Genomic DNA, 20487 nt, shown 5'->3' on the forward strand with positions numbered 1-20487 from the left:
ATGTACATTCAAAATTTTATTGATGGTATAGTGAGTGTAGAAAGCTTTTTCTAAGCAAATGGTTCATTTAACTACACACAGAGAAAGGTCACTGAATCAATGAGCAGAGGGAAAAAAAGTTTGTTTCATCACTAGGCTCCAAAGATACCCAGAGTGAGCATCAATACAAATGGAAACATTTACCTGATTAAGAGCTTCAGTCAGTTTCTATCCTCGTGTGGGTGCAATGTGCAGGTGATATGTGTTGTATTTCTCATAGAAATGCACAATATGTCACATTCATGGTTAATAATTTAGAGAGAGGGCCATGTGTCTGTGACATGTGGCAATTTGTTTCCTCTTCATAAGTTGTTACAGATTCGACAGGAGCTGAAATATTGAGCACAGGACAAACAGAAGCGCTGTACACGTATACACAGGTGATGTAGAAAAATAGAACGTGACATTTGGTGGAGGAATGTGTGCGGAGAGGAGAAAATGTCTGATCTCCCCACGCCCAAAAAGTCCTATTTATGAAATGCTCACGTATGACGTCCCAAAGTGCCGCACTCTACAATATTGCTGACACAGCAAGAACGAGAGGATAAACATGAGGGATGGAGAAGGGGGGTTGGGAAAGAAAAGACTGGAAGTGGGAATGGAAATGAAGGGAGGTGTCGTCATCTGAATTATTTACAGCAAAGACAGCGGAATGATAGGCTTTCATAAAAACTTTCCATCTTAAAAGGTTTGAACCTCGAGCCTCTTTCTAATAAAAATCCAAAGTGCAGCGACAGTTGGCATCAGAGACTGTAACAGGAATAATATTTGGTGGCAATAATCAAAACTCCCAAAAATGACAAGAGTGCATAGAACGCAAACAAGTAACACAATCATCTTCCTTTCGGATACTATTACACTTCATATATTACATACATAGAGAGCTTTTTTTTTCTGCCCATGCAGCTAACACAACAGTGAAGCATGGAGATGAGCAATAAAGAGCCAAGATTCAGTTAAAGCAAGTCTGTGTGACGACAGAGCAGACCGGATTCTGAATACTCGTTTTTTTCTTCATATCACAGGGTCACAAAGAAGACACCAGAAATGTACAATCCTGCTAAAATATCTAGGGAGAGGACCCCCCCCCCTCCCCTCCCCTCCCCTTCCTCGTCCTGAGGACCTCCACATACAGTATACTTTTATCAGTCATCAATATTGCCATGCACTACATATACTTACAGCTAATCTCTGTCTTAATATATTACACGTTAAAAAACAAACAAACAAAAAAAAACATTAAATGTTTTTTTTCCTGCTTTTACATATTTTTGATTGTATATATTGTATTTTTTTCTTCATTTTTTTCTCATTTTTTGAAAAATAAACCTGAAACACTTTATTCGTGTGACGGTCGCTCTGAGAGCTCTCGTCAGGCCGGTTTGAGGAGCAGTGAGGGAGTAACTGGTAAATTACAGGTTTCGGCTGTGTTTGTCTTACTGCCGTGATGTCGTATAAACAGTCGACGGGGGGGTTTTCCAGTACAAATGCTATGAGAACTCTAGGGGCTGACTGAAATGTGCAGGTGTAACAGGGTACCTTTGTCTAACCGGGCTGCTGGGTAATGTTTAGCTCTGTACAATCAAGGGATTTAAGGAGGCTTTGTTCCATATCAGTTTTCTTTGGCCCAAACCCCTGACAAAAATCTCTCCTTTCCTTACTTTCAAAGACACAAACCAGGCTATGCAGTCATCCTTGCACCCTTCACCTCCTCCTGAACAGGGCACTGGTGCTGGGGCTGAGGGCAAAGGAGCTGAATGGAACAGAGCGCAGGGCGACACTGTGGGGCTCGAGGAAATGTTGTTGTGCAGCTCTTTAGTTCTGCATCTGCTCGAAGAATTTGTAGGTGGGATTCTCGTAGCCGTTCTGCTGCATCTTGGCCAGGTGACGCTCCTCTGGTGTCACAGCTGCATCCACCTTTGGACAGGAGGAGGAGAAGGAGGAGTTACTAAAAGGCAAACCGTGTTTGAACTACGAGCATGAACTGCTGAGCCTTTTACCTCGATCACACCGTGGTGAATTGAAGTGTACTGTTTCTTCCTCAGCATCACCAAGGTGATGACGATGACTGTTGCTATGACCACCCCACCAACCATCAGCCCGATAATGGCGCCTTTATTGGATCCAGCGTCATCAGCGAAAAACACCTGACATTAAAGAAAATAATATTAACTCAGGCACAAATCCCTGAAGGAGATGATATTTGATGACTGGGTTTGCTGGGTTTTCCTACCAGCTTTTCATGATAAACTTCATATCCAGCACTCTGCCTCTCTTCAGTCTCCATCCGCACTTCTGGCATCTCCTCCGGCTTCAGGGCAGACACTGAAACCACAGAATCAATCACCCAAATTAATCTCAGAAATTGAGCACATGGATTTCTGCATCTCTCCTAAAATGGAGAGAAACATCATTCGCACCCACAGCCATCAGGCTTTTTAATTCTCATCCAGATAGCAGATGAGCTATTTAAGACATATGAATTTCCCTCTGGGATCAATACAACTATTCTTATCCTTAATCTTATAGGAAATGAAGCAGTAGAAAGAAATTTAGTGGTAAAATAAAACAAAACAAAACCCCAAACTGTCCTTTAAAACACAAACAGCGGGAGGAGGTGATTTCATTTGACACTGTGGATTCCTGTAAAGTCCTCAGAGTGCGTGGGATTATTTACCTCCGTATTAATCTATCAAGTATTTGAACAATTTTTGGTGGATCAAAGGGCATTTAAAAGAGTCTTAAAAGAGTCTAATCGAAACCCAGGAGCCAACCACATCTTAAATGACTCTCGAAGCTGGATATAGACCTGCCTTGTAATTTATTGATATCTTTTTTTTTTGTGGCATAAGCATCAACTGCTATTATCCAATTATAATCATTAATCCTTTACACACAGCAACTGATAGAAAACTGGCGTGTGATTCAAATACAAATTATTTAGAGGAAAGGATTACAACAGCTTTGTGCAGATGTTGCAACACTTTGATATGGATATATGCACACCATTTATTATTGTAACATTGTAGAGTATTTCAATCACTTTACTCCCCCGAATCTTTTTTTGTGTTTAGTGTTATGATAACAAACTCAAGAACATGTGCAGTAAGACTGCAAGACCGAAATCAACACCACAACATGTGAGTCATGGTCTCACCCTCTTTTTGGGAAATATGAGTAACTACCATAATGTCAGGAGTACAGGGTACTGCCTTTTTTTTAACTTCTCAGATATTCTCACCTCATGATCACACCATCATGAGGTGTGAGTCTCCTGTCACACTGTGGTGCTCTGATTCTTGGTGATGATGTTAGAATAGAATAGAATGCCTTTATTGTCAATGACATACAGAGCATCTTCTACTCAGTGCAAACATGCTGGGGGGGGGGGCACAGTTCTGCAGCGCTATATACATATGGGCAGTATTAACATAGGGAAAAAGATATATATATATATAAAATGTACAAATATACAAGCCGGTTTAAAAAAAAAGTAATATGTAATAAATAGTGTTGTGTATATACAGTTGGGTTATTGCACATAGAATTGGTTCATAGAGGAAGTGGTTAGAAAATAAAAATGGGGGCTGTGTTATCGGTGCATGTGTGAGTTCAGGGTGGTTATGGCTTTGGGGAAGAAACTGTTTTTGAGTCTGTGGGTTTTTGTGCTGATGCACACTCTGCTGAGGCAGCGGGAGGAATAAATGTCCATCAGGGAGGGGAGAGGGCAGCCGATGATCTTTTGTGCTGTCTTGACCACACTCTGAAGCCTCACTCTATCCGCCTTGGTGCAGCTGCCGTACCATACCGTGATGCAGTAGGTTAGCAGGCTCTCAATGGACGAGCGGTAGAAGGTCAGCAGCAGGTTGGAGTTCAGCTTGTACTTCCTGAGGACTCTCAGGAAATGCAGCCGCTGTTGGGCCTTCTTGACGACCGCTGAGATGTTGTCTGTCCAGGAGATGTCAGCAGAGATGAGGACACCAAGGAACCGGAAGGTGTGGACCCTCTCCACACGCTCCCCGTTGATGTAAAGGGGGGCTAAGTCAGTGCTGTGTCTCCTGAAGTCAACAATGAGCTCTTTGGTTTTCTTAGTGTTCAGTGCCAGGTTGTTTTCTGAACACCAGGCTGCCAGCTTCAGGACTTCCTCCCTGTAGTCTGCCTCGTCTCCCTTTGAGATGAGTCCGACTACCGTGGTGTCATCAGCAAACTTGATGATGAGAGTGTTGTTGTAGGTCGAACTGCAGTCGTGGGTGTGGAGAGAATACAGGAGGGGGCTCAGCACACAGCCCTGTGGGGAGCCAGTGCTCAGTGTGCGAGTGGAGGAGAGATGAGGGCCGAGTCTTACAGTCTGGGGCTGGTTTGGGGCTGCCTGATCCAGTGAGAGGTTGAAGAGTCTGGTGAAGATGAGGGTGAGCTGGTGTGCGCATGCTCTTAGTACCTTGCCAGGTATGGAGTACCCTGCCATTATGGAGCTCACTTATGTTCACGTATGAGACGCCTGTTAATGTCTTCTCTATCAAGCCCTAAATGTTTTTCCCAAAAGCACCGTAAGGTTACAACCTAATATTAAAGAAAGCCTGAACGCTTTAGTGGAATTATAAAGACTCAGGAAACTGTAATGACTTGTTGCTGTCTTTCAGCTCTCCAACTGTTAGTTTAAAATCACTTATTTGAGGTTAGCTTGGATTCTGTGGTCTCTGTCTTTTCGCCCCTGATGCTTTTAAATGCCACTCTTCTTCCTCCTCTCATTTCCCTCATCCCCAAACCAATCGTGCCAGAACGCTGCCCCCTCCTTTAGCCTGGTTCTGCCAGAGGTCTCTTCATTATGTGTGTCCTCACAGGGGATTCTCTCTAATATCGCAGGCTCTTTTTCATATAGTATAAAGCACCTTATGACAACTGTTGTTGAGCTGTTGCTTATTAAATAATAGGAATTGAATTAAACTGAATATAGCCAGTGTTATATTAAGTTCATACTCCCTGAGGTCTCTCTCTTTAGTCTCCTTCTCTCATCTGCTTAAGAGGAGCACAAGCTGCACCTGTGCAGTTCTGCTGTTTCGACTGACTCTTAGCATGAGGTCTGGCAAGTGCAATGTTAGAAACAACCTGAATTTTTAAACCTGTCCTTAATATGCAGTAAATGTATATGAGTGAGGATGTAAGTTTGTACTTGTGTTTCCGTTCGGACTTCACATACATACCAGGTCGTGTGGGGAGTCCTCTGTCTGGAATTGGACGAGCATCGACGGGTTCAACTACAGAAATACAGTGTGTAACAAAAATATTCAATATTAAGCCACATTTTTAAAAAGTTAATAAAATTCAATTTATGTCACAAAATTTAGTGTGTGTGTTACCATGGTTCTCTGTGTTGGGCTGGTTGAAGCTCTCAGGGTGAATGAACCCCAGCCCATCCAGGCCAGCGTCCATAGGAGCCGAGCTGTAGGCCTGATCAGGCATCAGAGCGTCGTTACCATAACTCACCCTGCCATCCATCTGCAAACACAGAGGAATGTTAAACAGGATACGTGGCGTGTGGGCGGCCTTTTTATTTAAGAACCCACTCAAATTATGATGATTATGTGCTAAAGGTCACTAATACAACCTCATTTAAACAGGCGCAGTATCACGACATCCTTTTGTTTTAATTGCTTTAATTACACTACACACCCATCACGTCAGTGTTCATAGTGGCTTTGTTTCGTCATATCAGTCTATGTGATTCCAATCTTTATGCCAGAAAGTCCACTTTCACATCGAACACTTTGCATTCGTAAGTGAGTTGGTGCAACTTGACTCACCCGACCATCGCTCTGCAGTGAAGAGACTTGCTGAGACAGCTCCGCCTGAACTCGCTGCATTATAATTGCTACAAAGAAATGGAACAAAATGAGAATGAGTCAGATGGCTACATGATGACAAATCTGAGGAAGGAATGTGGCAGTTAGAGAGAAAAACAAATCAAGTGTAGTCTACACAATAGTCTAAAGTGGTGAAAGTAATCTTGGCGTAATGAAACAGCATTATCAGCGTTTTAGTGTCCTGTAATCAGTGGATTTCAAACACGTGGATTTCAAACACATGTTAACACATGCTTCAATTTAAACTATAGGGAGTTAAGGGGGGCAGCACGGTGGCACGGAGTTCAATTCCACCATCAGGCCGGGGTCTTTCTATGTGGAGTTTGCCTGTTCTCCCCGTGTTTGCGTGGGTTCCCTCCAGGTATTCTGGCTTCCTCCCACCGTCCAAAGACATGCAGTTTGTGGGGATAGGTTAATTGATTAATCCAAATTGCCCATGGGTGTGAATGCGGGAGTGAATGTGAGTGCGAATGGTTGTCTGTCTCTCTGTCCAGGGTGTACCCCGTCTCTCGAATGGTTGGATGGGAGTTAAGGGGTACTTAATAAGTGTGGTTTGGGTGGTTGTTGCATAACAAGTCTTAACTTTAATCTGAGAGTCTCTTTTTACATATGCTGCCCAAAGTAGCAGCACATATAGACACACACATATACATCCAAATCCATACAACAGTTAAGTACATGCAATTAAAAAATAAACAAACAGAGAAACAACCACAATTTATAAACTTTGTTGTCAATAAAAAATATACCTCAGTAAAAGTAACTGTCTAATGCTGAAAACAAAGGTAATATTCAGGCGAAACATTGGCATCCAAGGCATTTAAAAATCGCCTTAAATTCATGAAGTTAGATCAGTCCCTCAAGTTTTAGCTGATTCTGCAGCTTATTTCAGGAGGAAGGAATGATTCTTTTCCAAATTCTGCCTGACCCTTTGGGATAGAATCTTGGACCTTGGGGCCTAAAACACAAGCTTCTCACATTATCTGACTTTTTCACTCCCTTTTATGTGCTGAGAGTCTGTCCGTTGAATATTACTTTCAGTGTGGCTGGACTTCTGCTCTGCCCTACATTAATGTTGAAAGGCATATTCATATTTCTGCCATTGTCAAATACAGGCTTTTGCAGTTACACATAATATGTAGGAGTTGGTACACACCTCATGCTGTAACTGGCATATCTACATCAGATCACCTTTCTTGGTTAAAACCCAAATCAAAACTAAACTATCACTCTTTCAATGAACCATGCTCGCCTTTATTTCTTTTTAATATTACATTCTGTTCCAGCATGGAACAGCATTCCTTAAGAACTACTTGAGAAAGACTTTCTCCCAGCAGGTAAACTCTCCCTTCATAAAAACCAAACAAACAAAAACAGAAAAAACAAAACATAAAATTCAAATGAATAACTTCAGTCATCGGCTTTCACAACAATTAAAGAAACATACTATTATGTGCCAAGTAAGACAAGTGCTGACAGGTGGAAGGTTTTCCCCATTCTGAAGGCAACAAAACAGCCATTTAATAGCACTGTCAAAATAATGCCTTTATGTCTGCTGAGCACTTGTAACTCTTGTTGAGCGAGCAATCGCTTTTAGCATGTGAATAAAACAACAAGGATACATTCACAGATTTCGCAACATATGACCCAGTTTTAATTCCAACTTTTCCAAATTCTGCCTGACCCTTTGGGATAGGTGGAGGGAATGAATCTTGGACCTTGGGGTCTCAATCACAAGCTTCCCACACTTTTTGTTTTGATGAACGTAATTATACTTGTTTTCTTAATAATGGCCAGAACTGGTCTGATTTGATATGTAGCCATCTGTAGTGGACTACAACTGTGTAACAGGGGAACTGAAAAAAAACATTTATTCTCGCCTTTATTTCTTTTTAATATTACATTGTGTTCCAGCATGGAACAGCATTCGTTAAGAACTACTTGAGAAAGACTTTCTCCCAGCAGGTAAACTCTCCCTTCAAAAAACACCAACCAAACAAAAACAGAAAAAACAAAACATAAAATTCAAATGAAAAACTTCAGTCATCGGCTTTCACAACAATTAAAGAAACATGCTATGTGTTTTAATACCAAGTGACAACTAGCCTGAAACCAGTGAGGCACTGGAGGCTACAAACGTCAATGATGCCATTTGGATGAACTTTCAGTAATAGATGTTTCGGGGATTCACTGTGATGAGTGTCCTCAACCTTTGACTTTTAAGATTGAGATGTGAATAAACACATACCGACTTGGTTTTGAATCTCATTTGCCACACTTGGCACCTTGTAGAGCAGACCCAATGACTGATTCATCCTCTCATCAATCACACGAAGATGAGTCAACACCTGGAGATGAGAAAAAATTTTGTAATTTTGTCCATTTTAAAAGCCGTCATTTATTTTCATGATGCTCAAAGATTTTGACTGTTTGATCCAGATACCTGAGGACGGATCTGAGCGGCCTTCTTGGGATCGACCGTGCGGACGTGCTCGTAATGCTTCAGTGTGTGCTGCCTGTCCTTCTGCTCTGCACGGATGTATTTCTTCAGCAGGCTCAAAACCTGACGGGACTGATGGTGGCACAGGGTTATGTAATAAGTGGGGTTATAACACGTTGGATACACTTCTTGAACATGTGTGTCTTGCTGATAAACAACCTCAGAGAACCTGTTTGGCACTAATATGAAGTAATAAATCAATGTAGCGGCGCTCCTGTTATTAAGATGTTGGTGTGTGGGGACGTGTGCGTACCCGTGGTGGATTGGCCTGCAGGGCGCTCAGGTAATTTTCGAGAGCCCGGCGTCGGCGGCTGTTGAGCAGAGCTTCCACCCGGGCCATGTGGGTTTCGACCAGCTGCTGTCTCTCCCCCGCTGCCTCCTGCTCTAAAGCCTCCACTTTCATCTGGAATTTCTGTAGATACAGTACATTTTACACAGTCTGTATATGAACAAATTGCCACACTGCAATACGGTAGAAACACACATTTGGAAAGAAGATGTCTGCCTTATTTCCACCATTAAATACTTTAAATACATGTTTTACCCTTAGGCCTGACAGATATATTGGCTGACCAGTATCACAGGCTGATACTAACCCATTTTTTCCCCAACTTAAAATAATAAAGAAAAGATATTTATTTATTTATTTATCTGAAATGTATTCTACAGGGTTAAAAATACTGACGACCTCCAACGCTACTCCTCAGCCTCCTACAAGATGCACCTTTGGTTTGAAAATCCTACATGACTTCCTTCTTGAGTTATCACATTTACAACATTTTCAGAAGACCTCACTTCTGGACTTTGAGGTCAAGTATTTTAGTAGATACACCTGTGGTATCAATTGGAAAAGTTTACGTTGCCTCATTCTTGAATTGTCTTGTTCATAAACTTGGATGTCCACGCTGCTCGCCCAGCTACCCATCGGGGTCCCGACAACACCCCATCGTCCTTTTTCTGCTCAAGTGTAGGATGAACCCCTCGCTGACCCTTTTCAGAATATCAGTTGACACATCGTCAATTACATTTATTAAATCTTATTTTTATCTCCCTGTCGCAAACACCATGGACATATTTTTGCATCTTCCCCTCGCAGGTATACAAATAAATCCATTCAATTAATTAGGGTTAATTAAGATGTAATAACTCACTTAACTGGCTTTAAATGGAATCTCTCTTATAAATGCATCAGTAACGAAGAAACTGTAAATTCTATTTCTCTGAAACTTTTGCCAAATTTGTCCAGGATCATATAAATCACAGTTATGTAATGTTTATGTATGTAATGTAACTCTCTTTTGGCAATTAGACATTTACAGCAGACACTACAGCATGTTTCCTACCTGGATGACTACTTTTTTTTCTGCACGAGGCAAATTCTTGGCCTGCCTCTCAGCCTCCTCCCACTCCTTCATAACCTGAAGCGTCAGATTGAATGAAAAAGCAAAACCTTTAAGCTTCTGTCATGGTCTACATCACATTGACAGGAATGCTTACGATAAGAAAACGCACAAACACACACCTGTGACATCTTTTCACGGTGTTTGGCCTCTAGGCTTTCTTTGGCTTTCTGGAAGTCTGTGTGTTCGCTGTCGTCACCGGGTGATTCCAGGTAGCGATCCACGGCGTCTGGAGGACTGGGGGCCATTGTTGGCACTGGATGACAGTCCGGGGAGAGGGGGAAATCAAACACAGAGCAGTTGAAAGCAAAGCGAGGCGCAGAACAGAGATAAACAGATGACAGTGAAGAGGACGCACGAAGTGTAAATGCAGGAAAAACACTGAAATCGGTCGGCTGGAAACCCACAATGCATTCAGTCATAAACGATTCCACTTGTTTGATGAAAGGGTGGGTTAAGGACTTCAGAGATTAGGTACACACAGAAAATTATTGACAATTCTATGTAAATATTTACATAAGAGATAAGCAAGTTATCAGGGGACAGAAAGTGAAGTGTTTCCCACAGTTTTTGTGCGTTTGTGTGTCTGTTGAATGTGGGACCATGGAGATAAGGACTGCTGAGTCAGGATGAGGGCAGACTGTATCGCTGATGAGTTCGCTGTGAGGAAACGGCAAACCAGCTTAAAACTCCCTTTTTCCACACACACCTGCAGGCACTATTTATTTATTAATTTTTTACAAACGCACACTGCAGTGAGAAGCATGCAGACACACACGGGTATAGAAACGCATGCAGACACAAAGTGACATTGAGTCTTCATGCTGTTATAATGGCGGTGCTGGTTAGAAATGATTCAATGAGTGATTAAATGGTTTGGAGGTGAACAACTGTGTCATGGCCACTCTGTGCCATAGAAACTCTCCCGCTGGCCAGTAGGACTGAAAACAACAACAAAAAAAACAAAAAACAAAACACACTGCTGCCACTAAGTCACACACTATTAAAACTGCAGTTTATCTTAATTTAATCTCTCATTTATCATTCTAATTAAGCAGGATTAATCCTGTTTTTAATAATTTGCTTAAACCCACAGTGTCCAGAGTAGTAGAATAATCAGCCTATTTAAAAAATTAAATTAGGGAGTTCTCATAAAGAGGCACATGAATTGCAAAGAAGTAGTGAAACCACAGATTTGTGAAGCCTGCTAACATGTATATAACATTAAAGGCATTTTTCAATTCAAATTAGTTTTATTTGTAAAACTAACTAGGAAATTAGGATTTCAAAGAATCTACACGCCACATTATCTGTTGTTAACATCAGCATGGCTGTATTGCAACATCGAGCTACCACAGGGTGAGTACACTATTGTGCAAGCTACACCTGTTAAGAACACAAGAATGTTATTGAAAACTATATAAACATTTCTGCCTGCACTTTCTTAGCCAAAAACTCCACATGTGTTTGTTTAACACTGTGTTTGAATTGCGTGTGTTACAGTGAAATCTGTCACAAAGTGTAAGCCTTAGGAGATTAATTATCTTTGCTCTTAATGGTACCTTTGTTTTTTTGTAGAGACTTCAAACAAAGTCCAGTTTTTCACTTTAACCCTGAATACCCTCATCTTGTCTTAGTATAAAAGTCATCAGGCCTGCTCTATCTCTCTGTTTGAGCCTGTTAGCCAAGATTAAGCCGACTCGCCTCTGGCAGCAGCTTAATGTGAATAGAGTTAGGGAGTTTTCTCTTTTTACCTAAAAAACAAAATGAGCAATATTCCCCAGACTGTCAGCAGTTATTTGGTACACTGTATGTGTGCCACAGTTTCACTTTTGATTTTTTAAAGATTGTTCTCTTCAGGTACAACTAACAATGATTTGGTCCTTTTGAACTAGGTTTGCTCACAGCCTTGTAATGTTGTGGCCCTCTTCCCCCCTTGTGTCTACTTTTGCTTTCCAATTCAAAAATACAGTTTCTATCTTGATGGAAAAAATGTTGAAATGAATGAAACTACAGCCAGCTGTCAGTGCTCTGAAAGGTTAAGAGGCCTCACACGGTAAGGTCAGTGAGAGACAGAAAGAACGAGCGAGCCAGAGAAACAGTCTGCAGCAGCCTGAGGACAGGAATCAGGCTCCTGATGTGGACACTTCAGGCTGTAGCTTCAGTCCTGGGACTTACACGAGCTGCTGCAGATAGCGAGGCAGTACTCCTCCGACTCAAAGTTATTCCTGTTGCCCCCACAGCCCCCAAACAAGAAGGGGGCGCAGCGGCCCGTCTCAGGCACGAAGTACCAACGCTCCAGCATGGCGTGACATGGACCTGACTCAGCACGAGCCCAACAAACCGCTGAGACATGTACACATAGGCAAATTAAACGTGAATGCAAAAGGTGAGGTTTGGAATTTTATGGGAGACAGAAGTAACTCAACAAAGCGACACATGATGGAATCAAACCATAAACCAAAAAAACAAAGAAACAAAAAAACTTAAGGAGAGTGAGAAGAGGACAGAACTGCTTCATTTCTCACCTCTAACGACCTCTTCAACTGACTCAGTGGTGGTGGTAGTCGTTGTTGTCATGGCGATGTTAGCGTTGGGCTCATCGCCATCTCGGTCATCCATCATATCGACTTCCTCGTCATCTTCCTCTCCATCTCCATTGTCATCCCTTTCAAAAGTTTCCACCTCTTCGTCCACATCCTCGTCATCCTCCCTGGCGGCCAGCTGTGTGTCCGTTGGGCGGGTCATGCTGCGGACAGAACGGTTGGTTCAGCCTTTGTATCGACAGGCGTGCACAGAAACAAGTCAAAGTCCACGTGTGATCGTACCTGTTATCAGAGTATTCGCTCTCAGCTCCGCCCCACCACACATCAGATTCCTCCCCCTCGAGCTGTGCGCTGTCGGAATCCCGTTCAGCCCAGGCCGGGCAGCACACAAACTCCACCCCTCGAAAACGGTCTATACCACATGGCAGCAGCATCCCGTAGTCGTGGAGATTCATGGAGCGGTCTCCGCAGTACTAATTTTAACAGCACACAGCATCCAAAATCAAACACCGTAATGTTCAATCGGTTTAATCCTTATGAGAGCTAAATGCGGCAAACCCAGAAACTTGAACCATGGCTTACTGAATATAAACGGCACAGAAAAGGACAAGAATAACTCAGAAGAAAGTGCCAGGTAAGGCTCACAGCACTGAGTCATACAGTGGCGCTACCACAGAACCAGAAGGACAATGAGGGAAGCAAACAGACACAAGAAGCCACCATCCTCACCTCTTTGGCTACAGTGTGCCAGTACAGGTGGCTCTCGCATTGATCCATACGCTCCTGGTGCAGAAACTTACACTTGTCGGGAACGAGCAGGGCGTCGCTCACAAACTCTCCTACTGCGACAGAAATACACCTTTTTAAATTTGCATGTATTGTACACTTTTAAAGATGCAACCATGCATAAACACACTCAGTAACAAAAGCACTAAAACAGCTCACCAAGACAGCGGTATGGTACCACGATATGTGCGTGACTGCGGCATTGCCTGCGGCTTTTCTTGCACCAGTTGGAGATGCTGACAGGCTGGTTGGCCTCCACAACATTTGTAATCTGCAGCTCTGGGTACACCTGTGCAAACATGGGAGATTTGAATGTTATTACTGCAATACTTCATACCCCTCTCTCTCTCTGTCTCTGCAGTGCTGTTTTTCTCGGTTGAAATACCTCCTGGCAGTACTGCAGGATGCCCTCCTTGGTGCCAATGCAGCTCTTGGTACCAGAAGGGTCGGACTCCCATTTGCCGCTCTGCACATTGATGTGCATGTTGAGCTTCCCGCAGAACATGGCCACCTGGGGCTCGGTTAGCAAACCCACCGAGTAATCATCCAGCACCTGGACAGAGAAAAAGTATAAAAACAGAACAATAATGAAAAGTATAGCTTATCCATAAATATCTCATCATGCAGCTTATACAGTGGCTTGCAAAAGTATTCGGCCCCCTTGAACTTTTCCACATTTTGTCACATTACAGCCACAAACATGAATCAGTTCTATTGGAATTCCACGTGAAAGATCAATACAAAGTGGTGTACACGTGAGAAGTGGAACGAAAATCATACATGATTCCAAACATTTTTTCAAATAAATAACTGAAAAGTGGGGTGTGCGTAATTATTCAGCCCCCTGAGTCAATACTTTGTAGAACCACCTTTTGCTGCAATTACAGCTGCCAGTCTTTTAGGGTATGTCTCTACCAGCTTTGCACATCTACAGACTGAAATCCTTGCCCATTCTTCTTTGCAAAACAGCTCCAGCTCAGTCAGATTAGATGGACAGCATTTGTGAACAGCAGTTTTCAGATCTTGCCACAGATTCTCGATTGGATTTAGATCTGGACTTTGACTGGGCCATTCTAACACATGGATATGTTTTGTTTTAAACCATTCCATTGTTTCCTGGCTTTATGTTTAGGGTCGTTGTCCTGCTGGAAGGTTAACCTCCGCCCCAGTCTCAAGTCTTTTGCAGACTCCAAGAGGTTTTCTTCCAAGATTGCCCTGTATTTGGCTCCATCCATCTTCCCATCAACTCTGACCAGCTTCCCTGTCCCTGCTGAAGAGAAGCACCCCAGAGCATGATGCTGCCACCACCATATTTGACAGTGGGGATGGTGTGTTCAGAGTAATGTGCAGTGTTAGTTTTCCGCCACACATAGCGTTTTGCATTTTGGCCAAAAGTTCCATTTTGGTCTCATCTGACCAGAGCACCTTCTTCCACATGTTTGCTGTGTCTCCCACATGGCTTGTGGCAACCTGCAAACGGACTTCTTATGGTTTTCTGTTAACAATGGCTTTCTTCTTGCCACTCTTCCATAAAGGCCAACTTTGTGCAGTGCACGACTAATAGTTGTCCTATGGACAGATTCCCCACCTGAGCTGTAGATCTCTGCAGCTCGTCCAGAGTCACCATGGGCCTCTTGGCTGCATTTCTGATCAGCGCCTCTCCTTGTTCGGCCTGTGAGTTTAGGTGGACGGCCTTGTCTTGGTAGGTTTACAGTTGTGCCATACTCCTTCCATTTCTGAATGATCGCTTGAACAGTGCTCCGTGGGATGTTCAAGGCTTGGGAAATCTTTTGTAGCCTAAGCCTGCTTTAAATTTCTCAGTAACTTTATCCCTGACCTGTCTGGTGTCTAAATCCAATCGAGAATCTGTGGCAAGATCTGAAAACTGCTGTTCACAAATGCTGTCCATCTAATCTGACTGAACTGGAGCTGTTTTGCAAAGAAGAATGGGCAAGACTTTCAGTCTCTAGATGTGCAAAGCTGGTAGAGACATACCCTAAAAGACTGGCAGCTGTAATTGCAGCAAAAGGTGGTTCTACAAAGTATTGACTCAGGGGGCTGAATAATTACGCACACCCCGCTTTTCAGTTATTTATTTGTAAAAATGGTTGGAATCATGTATGATTTTCGGTTCCACTTCTCACGTGTACACCACTTTGTATTGGTCTTTCACGTGGAATTCCAATAAAACTGATTCATGTTTGTGGCTGTAATGTGACAAAATGTGGAAAAGTTCAAGGGGGCCGAATACTTTTGCAAGTCACTGTATGTGCCAAGTTCCTCTGAAGTCATTCTACTGCTGCATACTTCAAATGTAAAGTAGTAAGACTAGTAAGTCACAAAGATGAATGCTTTTAAATTCCTCAACAATACTACTGCCCTAGATCTAACGAAAAATCCAGTTTTATCCCTTTGAGCCAAGATGTCAGATAGTCTCTGTTGTAGGTACAGGGCAGCACATTTGCTGTTTTCTTAATCTGTCTGTCGACTCTGGCTTTACTCCATTAGTTAAAGTACAATGGGAGAGTTCAGAAGGGAAAATAAAAGTAATCTACAAGGTATTAAATTCTAGCTACGAAAAAAAACCATAAAGGTATAAAGAATGTCTTTCCAGAGAACCGGGTTTGGCAGTCGATTTAATAGGCTACTGCTATCAGCATATTTTTTTTCCTCTTTTTTGCTTGGGGCACAATTGGTGGAAGTCTCAATGTGTTTTCCTCTTTGCGGGACCTTGATTTTCTAGCAGATAACACAAAAATGCTGACAGTGCACACTGACAAAACCCTAGCCTCCAAGCCATCTGTTGCCAATTATTAAATGACTAATTCTGACATGATGATGAGTTTGCCCGTGAATAACTCCACAAAATTAGACTCCTGTGAATATGCATGTCATAACCTATTGTTTCTAGTAGCTGGCATGCCTGGTCTGCATTATGTTACCCAATTACTCACTTATTTATATTTCTAATTACATCTTTTTCGAATCTGGGAGCGGGAGGCACACAGCAGCACACTAGAAGTGATTTGTGTGTGTGTGTCGCAGATTACAGAATATGACAGTTGGCATATCAACTGAGGATGTGTGTGTGGTTTAACATCTACTGAAGTGCACATCAGTCCGCTCACAGCTGTTCACCCCATATACTAGAGGTGGGTGGCTCGCTCCAAATATCTATAGCATCAATACTAACGCTGGTACCAGTATTGGATCGATACTAGCGCGATAGGACCGATACTTTGTTTCTACCCTCCGAGTTCAGTATACAGCCCACTGAATTGTGTTAAAAAATATTTTCTTTTGGAAATGTCACATTTACTTTATTACAGCCTATAGCACATTTAAACAACAGAAGTTGACCCAAAGCGCTTCAGAAAGGGGCACATTTGCATTCCAGGTCTCCCCCCCAAAAAGCAGTCTCACAGTACATGAAAAGCTGAAAGGTGTGATAATCACAATGATTTAGTGGTCATCAAAATGTGTTCAAAACCCTTCTTGTGTCCTCTGTAGTTAAATCTAGTTTACCAACTAGGTCTAATCTCTAAGGCCAAGCCATACTTACCACGTGAGGATCTTGAAAAACTTATTCATGCCTTTGTCACATCTAGATTAGAATACTGCAACTCCCTATACACTGGTTTCCAATCTGCCCTTCTTCATAGACTGCAACTCTCTCAAAATGCTCTGACCTCCAATGGCTTCCCATTAAATAGCGCACTGATTTTAAAATCTTATTGCTTACTTTTAAAATCATAAATAATATCGCGCCTAGCTATCTTACTGATCTTCTCAGCCTGTATACTCCTACTAGAGCACTGAGATCATCAGGCCAATTGCTCTTGGTGCAACCTAGGTCACAGCTGAAGACCAGAGGTGACCGTGCTTGCGCTTCAGTTGCACCTAACCTCTGGAACAATCTCCCACAAGCTATTTGTGCGTCTGATTCGATCCAGACTTTTAAATCTCGATTGAAAATTTAGTTTAGGATTACTGGCTATCTAGAGTACGCTTCTTGTAAGTGTACTCCCATGGAACCCCTTTTCTTCTGTTTTGTTGAACAATGTTTTGTATTGATTTTACCTTTGAAGTTTTATTTTGATATCTGCTTACCTTGTATGCTTGATTAATCAATGCTTTCCACCTGCTAGCTTATTTGCTTTTGTATTTTGCTACTGCTTTTACTGGATTTTGTGAAACACTTTGGTGTACCTCTGATTTTAAATGTGCTATACAAATAAAATTGTATTGTATTGTACTGTATTGTATAATTTGCATTAGATCATAAAGCAACCTCTTCTTGGCGAGAAGCCGGGGCTTGGGAGAGCCTGACTGTCCTGCGGAGACGTTTGCTGCCGGATACTCGATGGTCGTTGCATCGTGTGTCTAGCGACACTCTCGATGGAGGACATTGAACGACATCTACCAGTTTGGAACCACGATAACAGAGTTCTGGCTGATTGGAGCTGGCTCGGACCTGGCTTATCGAAGAACAAGAAGCAGCTACAGCTGTTCAAAATCCCGTACGGCTGGCCAACATGATAGACGATGGGCAGGGCTGTGAGTACTCAGACTGTGTTTATTGAATGTAATATGGATAAGATCTTGGAGAAGCTCATGGCTCTGCAATATGGATAAGATCTTGGAGGTGGCACTGCAACGGGAATTGAGAGACCTGGTGGCCAGTGACGGACATTAGACCAACTGCAAAACTGGATGCAGTTTGTTCGCACTAACCAAAACAACTACCATCTCATCTAATGCGGCCCCCCTGGCGCCAGCTGGATGCTCAAGGCAAAAGCTGGCAGGAATAACAAAATTCTCCCTTAGATAACAAAACTGTTGCTGTTACTCTCTCCCCCCTCCTTCAAGGCCACCCGCGTTGACCAAAGATTTTGACTTTTGCCTAACCGAGTGAAGGAACACTTTCTCTTGGCTGAACACAGAAAACACACGCACACATACGCATGTACACTGACACAGACCTACACTCACCACCCCCACCCCTACCAAACGCCTTCGAAGCTTATGTCTTCTATGTTGTGAGATGTGATAATTCATGTGCTATGTGCTGAGGTGGTTTTTTTCTGTTCTCAAACTGATCTCCCTGTTGGAGCTCAGTCTGGGGGGAGTTCTTTTTTCTCCTCGTCTTTCCTCATGTTGTGCATTTTCCATTGTTCGGTTCCGGGTTGCTGCTCGAGCGGTCGACCGGCCAGTCAGCTGAGCAGTTTTGCGTTCTTCAACCTCATGCTGCTCTGTTGTATCTTAATTGCCCCTTGGGGATAAATAAAGTCTCTCTGACTCTGATAAATCGTGACACACTGCCTTCCCTGGTTGAAAGTATAGGCATCGGTAATACTGGCCCTGCATTTACTTGGTATCACATTGATATCAAATTTGCGTTATCACAGCACTACCATATACCCCATTACTTATTTATGTCTTTCAAAGTGACACTGCCTGTTTTCATATTTAAGCCTCAGCCAGTTTTTCATGAAGCCGCATGTTACAAGTAAACCAATCCAAGATTACTCTAAAATAACTTTCTGTATTTTGATGCTGCAGGGCTTGTATATCCTTTTCACATTACGACAAAAAAAAAAAAACAATAAAACAAAAAGAAAGAAAGCGAACTCACTGCAGCATAATAGGCTTGTGGGTGCTGGGATAAACTAAACTGGTAAGAGAATAAAACAATCCTTTGTATGCTTAACATGACAAACCTCGTGGAAAATTATAATCTCTATATTGCCGGAGGCTTGGTGCGTAAAAGGCAGCACAATGCCGATTTCAACGTTACAAAACAAATGCAGCTCAAGTGTCACGACAGACACGGGTATGGTGTCGATAGTGTGTACCGCATAATTTTGCTGTGGAGACATTTTCACTGCACCACACACAGGAGCTGGTGAGCCTGCAGTGTGAAAAATAACCCCCTTCACAACTCATTTGTGGCCCTGAATGTAACCTGACAATGAGGAAAAAGGCACTAATTGATTTACAGGTGCCCATTCATCCTTTTTTCCAGCTGTCCTGGGCATCATATTCCTCTGTGGTCCATCAGAGGAACACCAAGCTGCAGGCGCCATCTTGCTTGTGTGAAACTAATAAGGCTGCATCCTTTTTCCATTCTCCTCAGCAGTTTCACCGCCCCGCAGCTCCGCTGGACCAGGCGGCCCAGCGCCACATTAGCTATGCTATATAAAAATAAATAAATAAAAGCACCGTAGGCTGGTGTCACCGGACACAGCTGGGTTATTTACATACACGATAAACCCTTCTTGCTTTTCTGGAAGGGTACTGGGTTTAAATCCGTCCAGGTATTTAACAGTGGACCTGACATTTACAGCTGTGTTGTCATTTTCTAGAAAAAAGCTAGCCACCGTTAGCTCCCTACACCCTTCTCGATGCTATAACCGGGCGAAAAGCGTAGCCGTTAAACTGTTAATACTTTTCTTAACGTAAAATTGAACATTAATAAGTAGTATGAATAATAAAATAAAAACACTCCGTGACTAATAACATCCGACATGACAGGGCCAAGATACCAACCACTGACATCTAACGGTAGGCCGCGGTAGCATTGCTGACATTCCTGGTTTGGTGGTTTATTTTGCGCAGCGACTCTGTGTGTGTACACTGCAGGTCTGCGATTAAGGTGGATTCACAGGGCATATTTTCACCTCTGTTAAAAACAGAGGGCATCCATTTATAGGATTAAAAGTGGTGTGGGCCGCTCACAAGCCCTTAAATCACGTTATCTTTGGCAGCAGCACCGTCTAATAGCTCTTATGTCACCCATTAGCAGCCACGCCGTGTTGTTATAACTCTGTCTAATCTGCATATGTTATTTTTTAATAGTCGTTATGCAGATTTAACACGGTGTGTGTATGGAGAAGGGGTGTCGGGATTAGTGTTTGACAGCCACGGTGGCATAAGAGTCTGGCCCAGGTAACGGTTAGCCGCCACAGGCTGCGGTTTCTCCGCTAAACTCACCTCGGATGAAAGCGTCAAGGTCGCCACGAGTAACAGCAGAAACGCCGCGTGCTCCCCCATACCGTCCTCCCGGTGTCCAGCAGCGCCGTTATGTTCACGATTTGTCCGTTTGCACAAAGAGAAATGTCGGACTATGCGTCGACGCAGTGGCGGATGCTATTGTCCCGATCCTGCTGATCCCTCTCTGTGTCCAGCTCCCGGTGACGGCGTGAGGCTGGAGGATGTGTTTGGATTGGTGGGAGCGGGGGGAGGGAGCGCGCGTGTGTGTGTGCGCGCGCTTACATGTCATTGAGAACATTTACAATAACAACTACAACATCACCCATTTCAAATAAGATTGTATTGCATACATTTATGCTGCA

General features: G+C 42.9%; 1 protein-coding gene across 3 annotated transcripts; it reads right to left on the minus strand.

Annotated features, from left to right (window-relative positions):
* Positions 1-3: 3 nt before the first annotated feature.
* Positions 4-20333, minus strand: LOC116316063 (amyloid-beta A4 protein-like). Of its 3 annotated transcripts, none has more exons than XM_031734548.2 (18): positions 20126-20333; positions 13518-13685; positions 13292-13421; positions 13076-13185; positions 12629-12819; positions 12329-12549; positions 11979-12146; positions 9923-10056; positions 9744-9818; positions 8654-8812; positions 8344-8472; positions 8149-8248; positions 5841-5908; positions 5397-5535; positions 5241-5294; positions 2273-2364; positions 2040-2186; positions 4-1956 (listed from the first exon to the last, which is right to left on the minus strand). In XM_031734548.2, exons 1-18 carry the CDS (start codon positions 20183-20185, stop codon positions 1855-1857), a joined length of 2247 nt encoding a protein of 748 aa, XP_031590408.2. In that variant the 5' UTR covers positions 20186-20333; the 3' UTR covers positions 4-1854. The 3 variants fall into 3 exon arrangements, with proteins under 3 accessions (XP_031590408.2, XP_031590407.2, XP_031590409.2); XM_031734547.2 differs by having other exon boundaries at positions 13076-13188; positions 20126-20332; XM_031734549.2 differs by lacking the exon at positions 11979-12146 and having other exon boundaries at positions 13076-13188; positions 20126-20331.
* Between the last annotated feature and the right edge of the window lie 154 nt (positions 20334-20487).

Source organism: Oreochromis aureus, linkage group 16 (assembly GCF_013358895.1).
Source record: "Oreochromis aureus strain Israel breed Guangdong linkage group 16, ZZ_aureus, whole genome shotgun sequence".
Classification (NCBI taxonomy): Eukaryota; Metazoa; Chordata; class Actinopteri; order Cichliformes; family Cichlidae; genus Oreochromis; species Oreochromis aureus.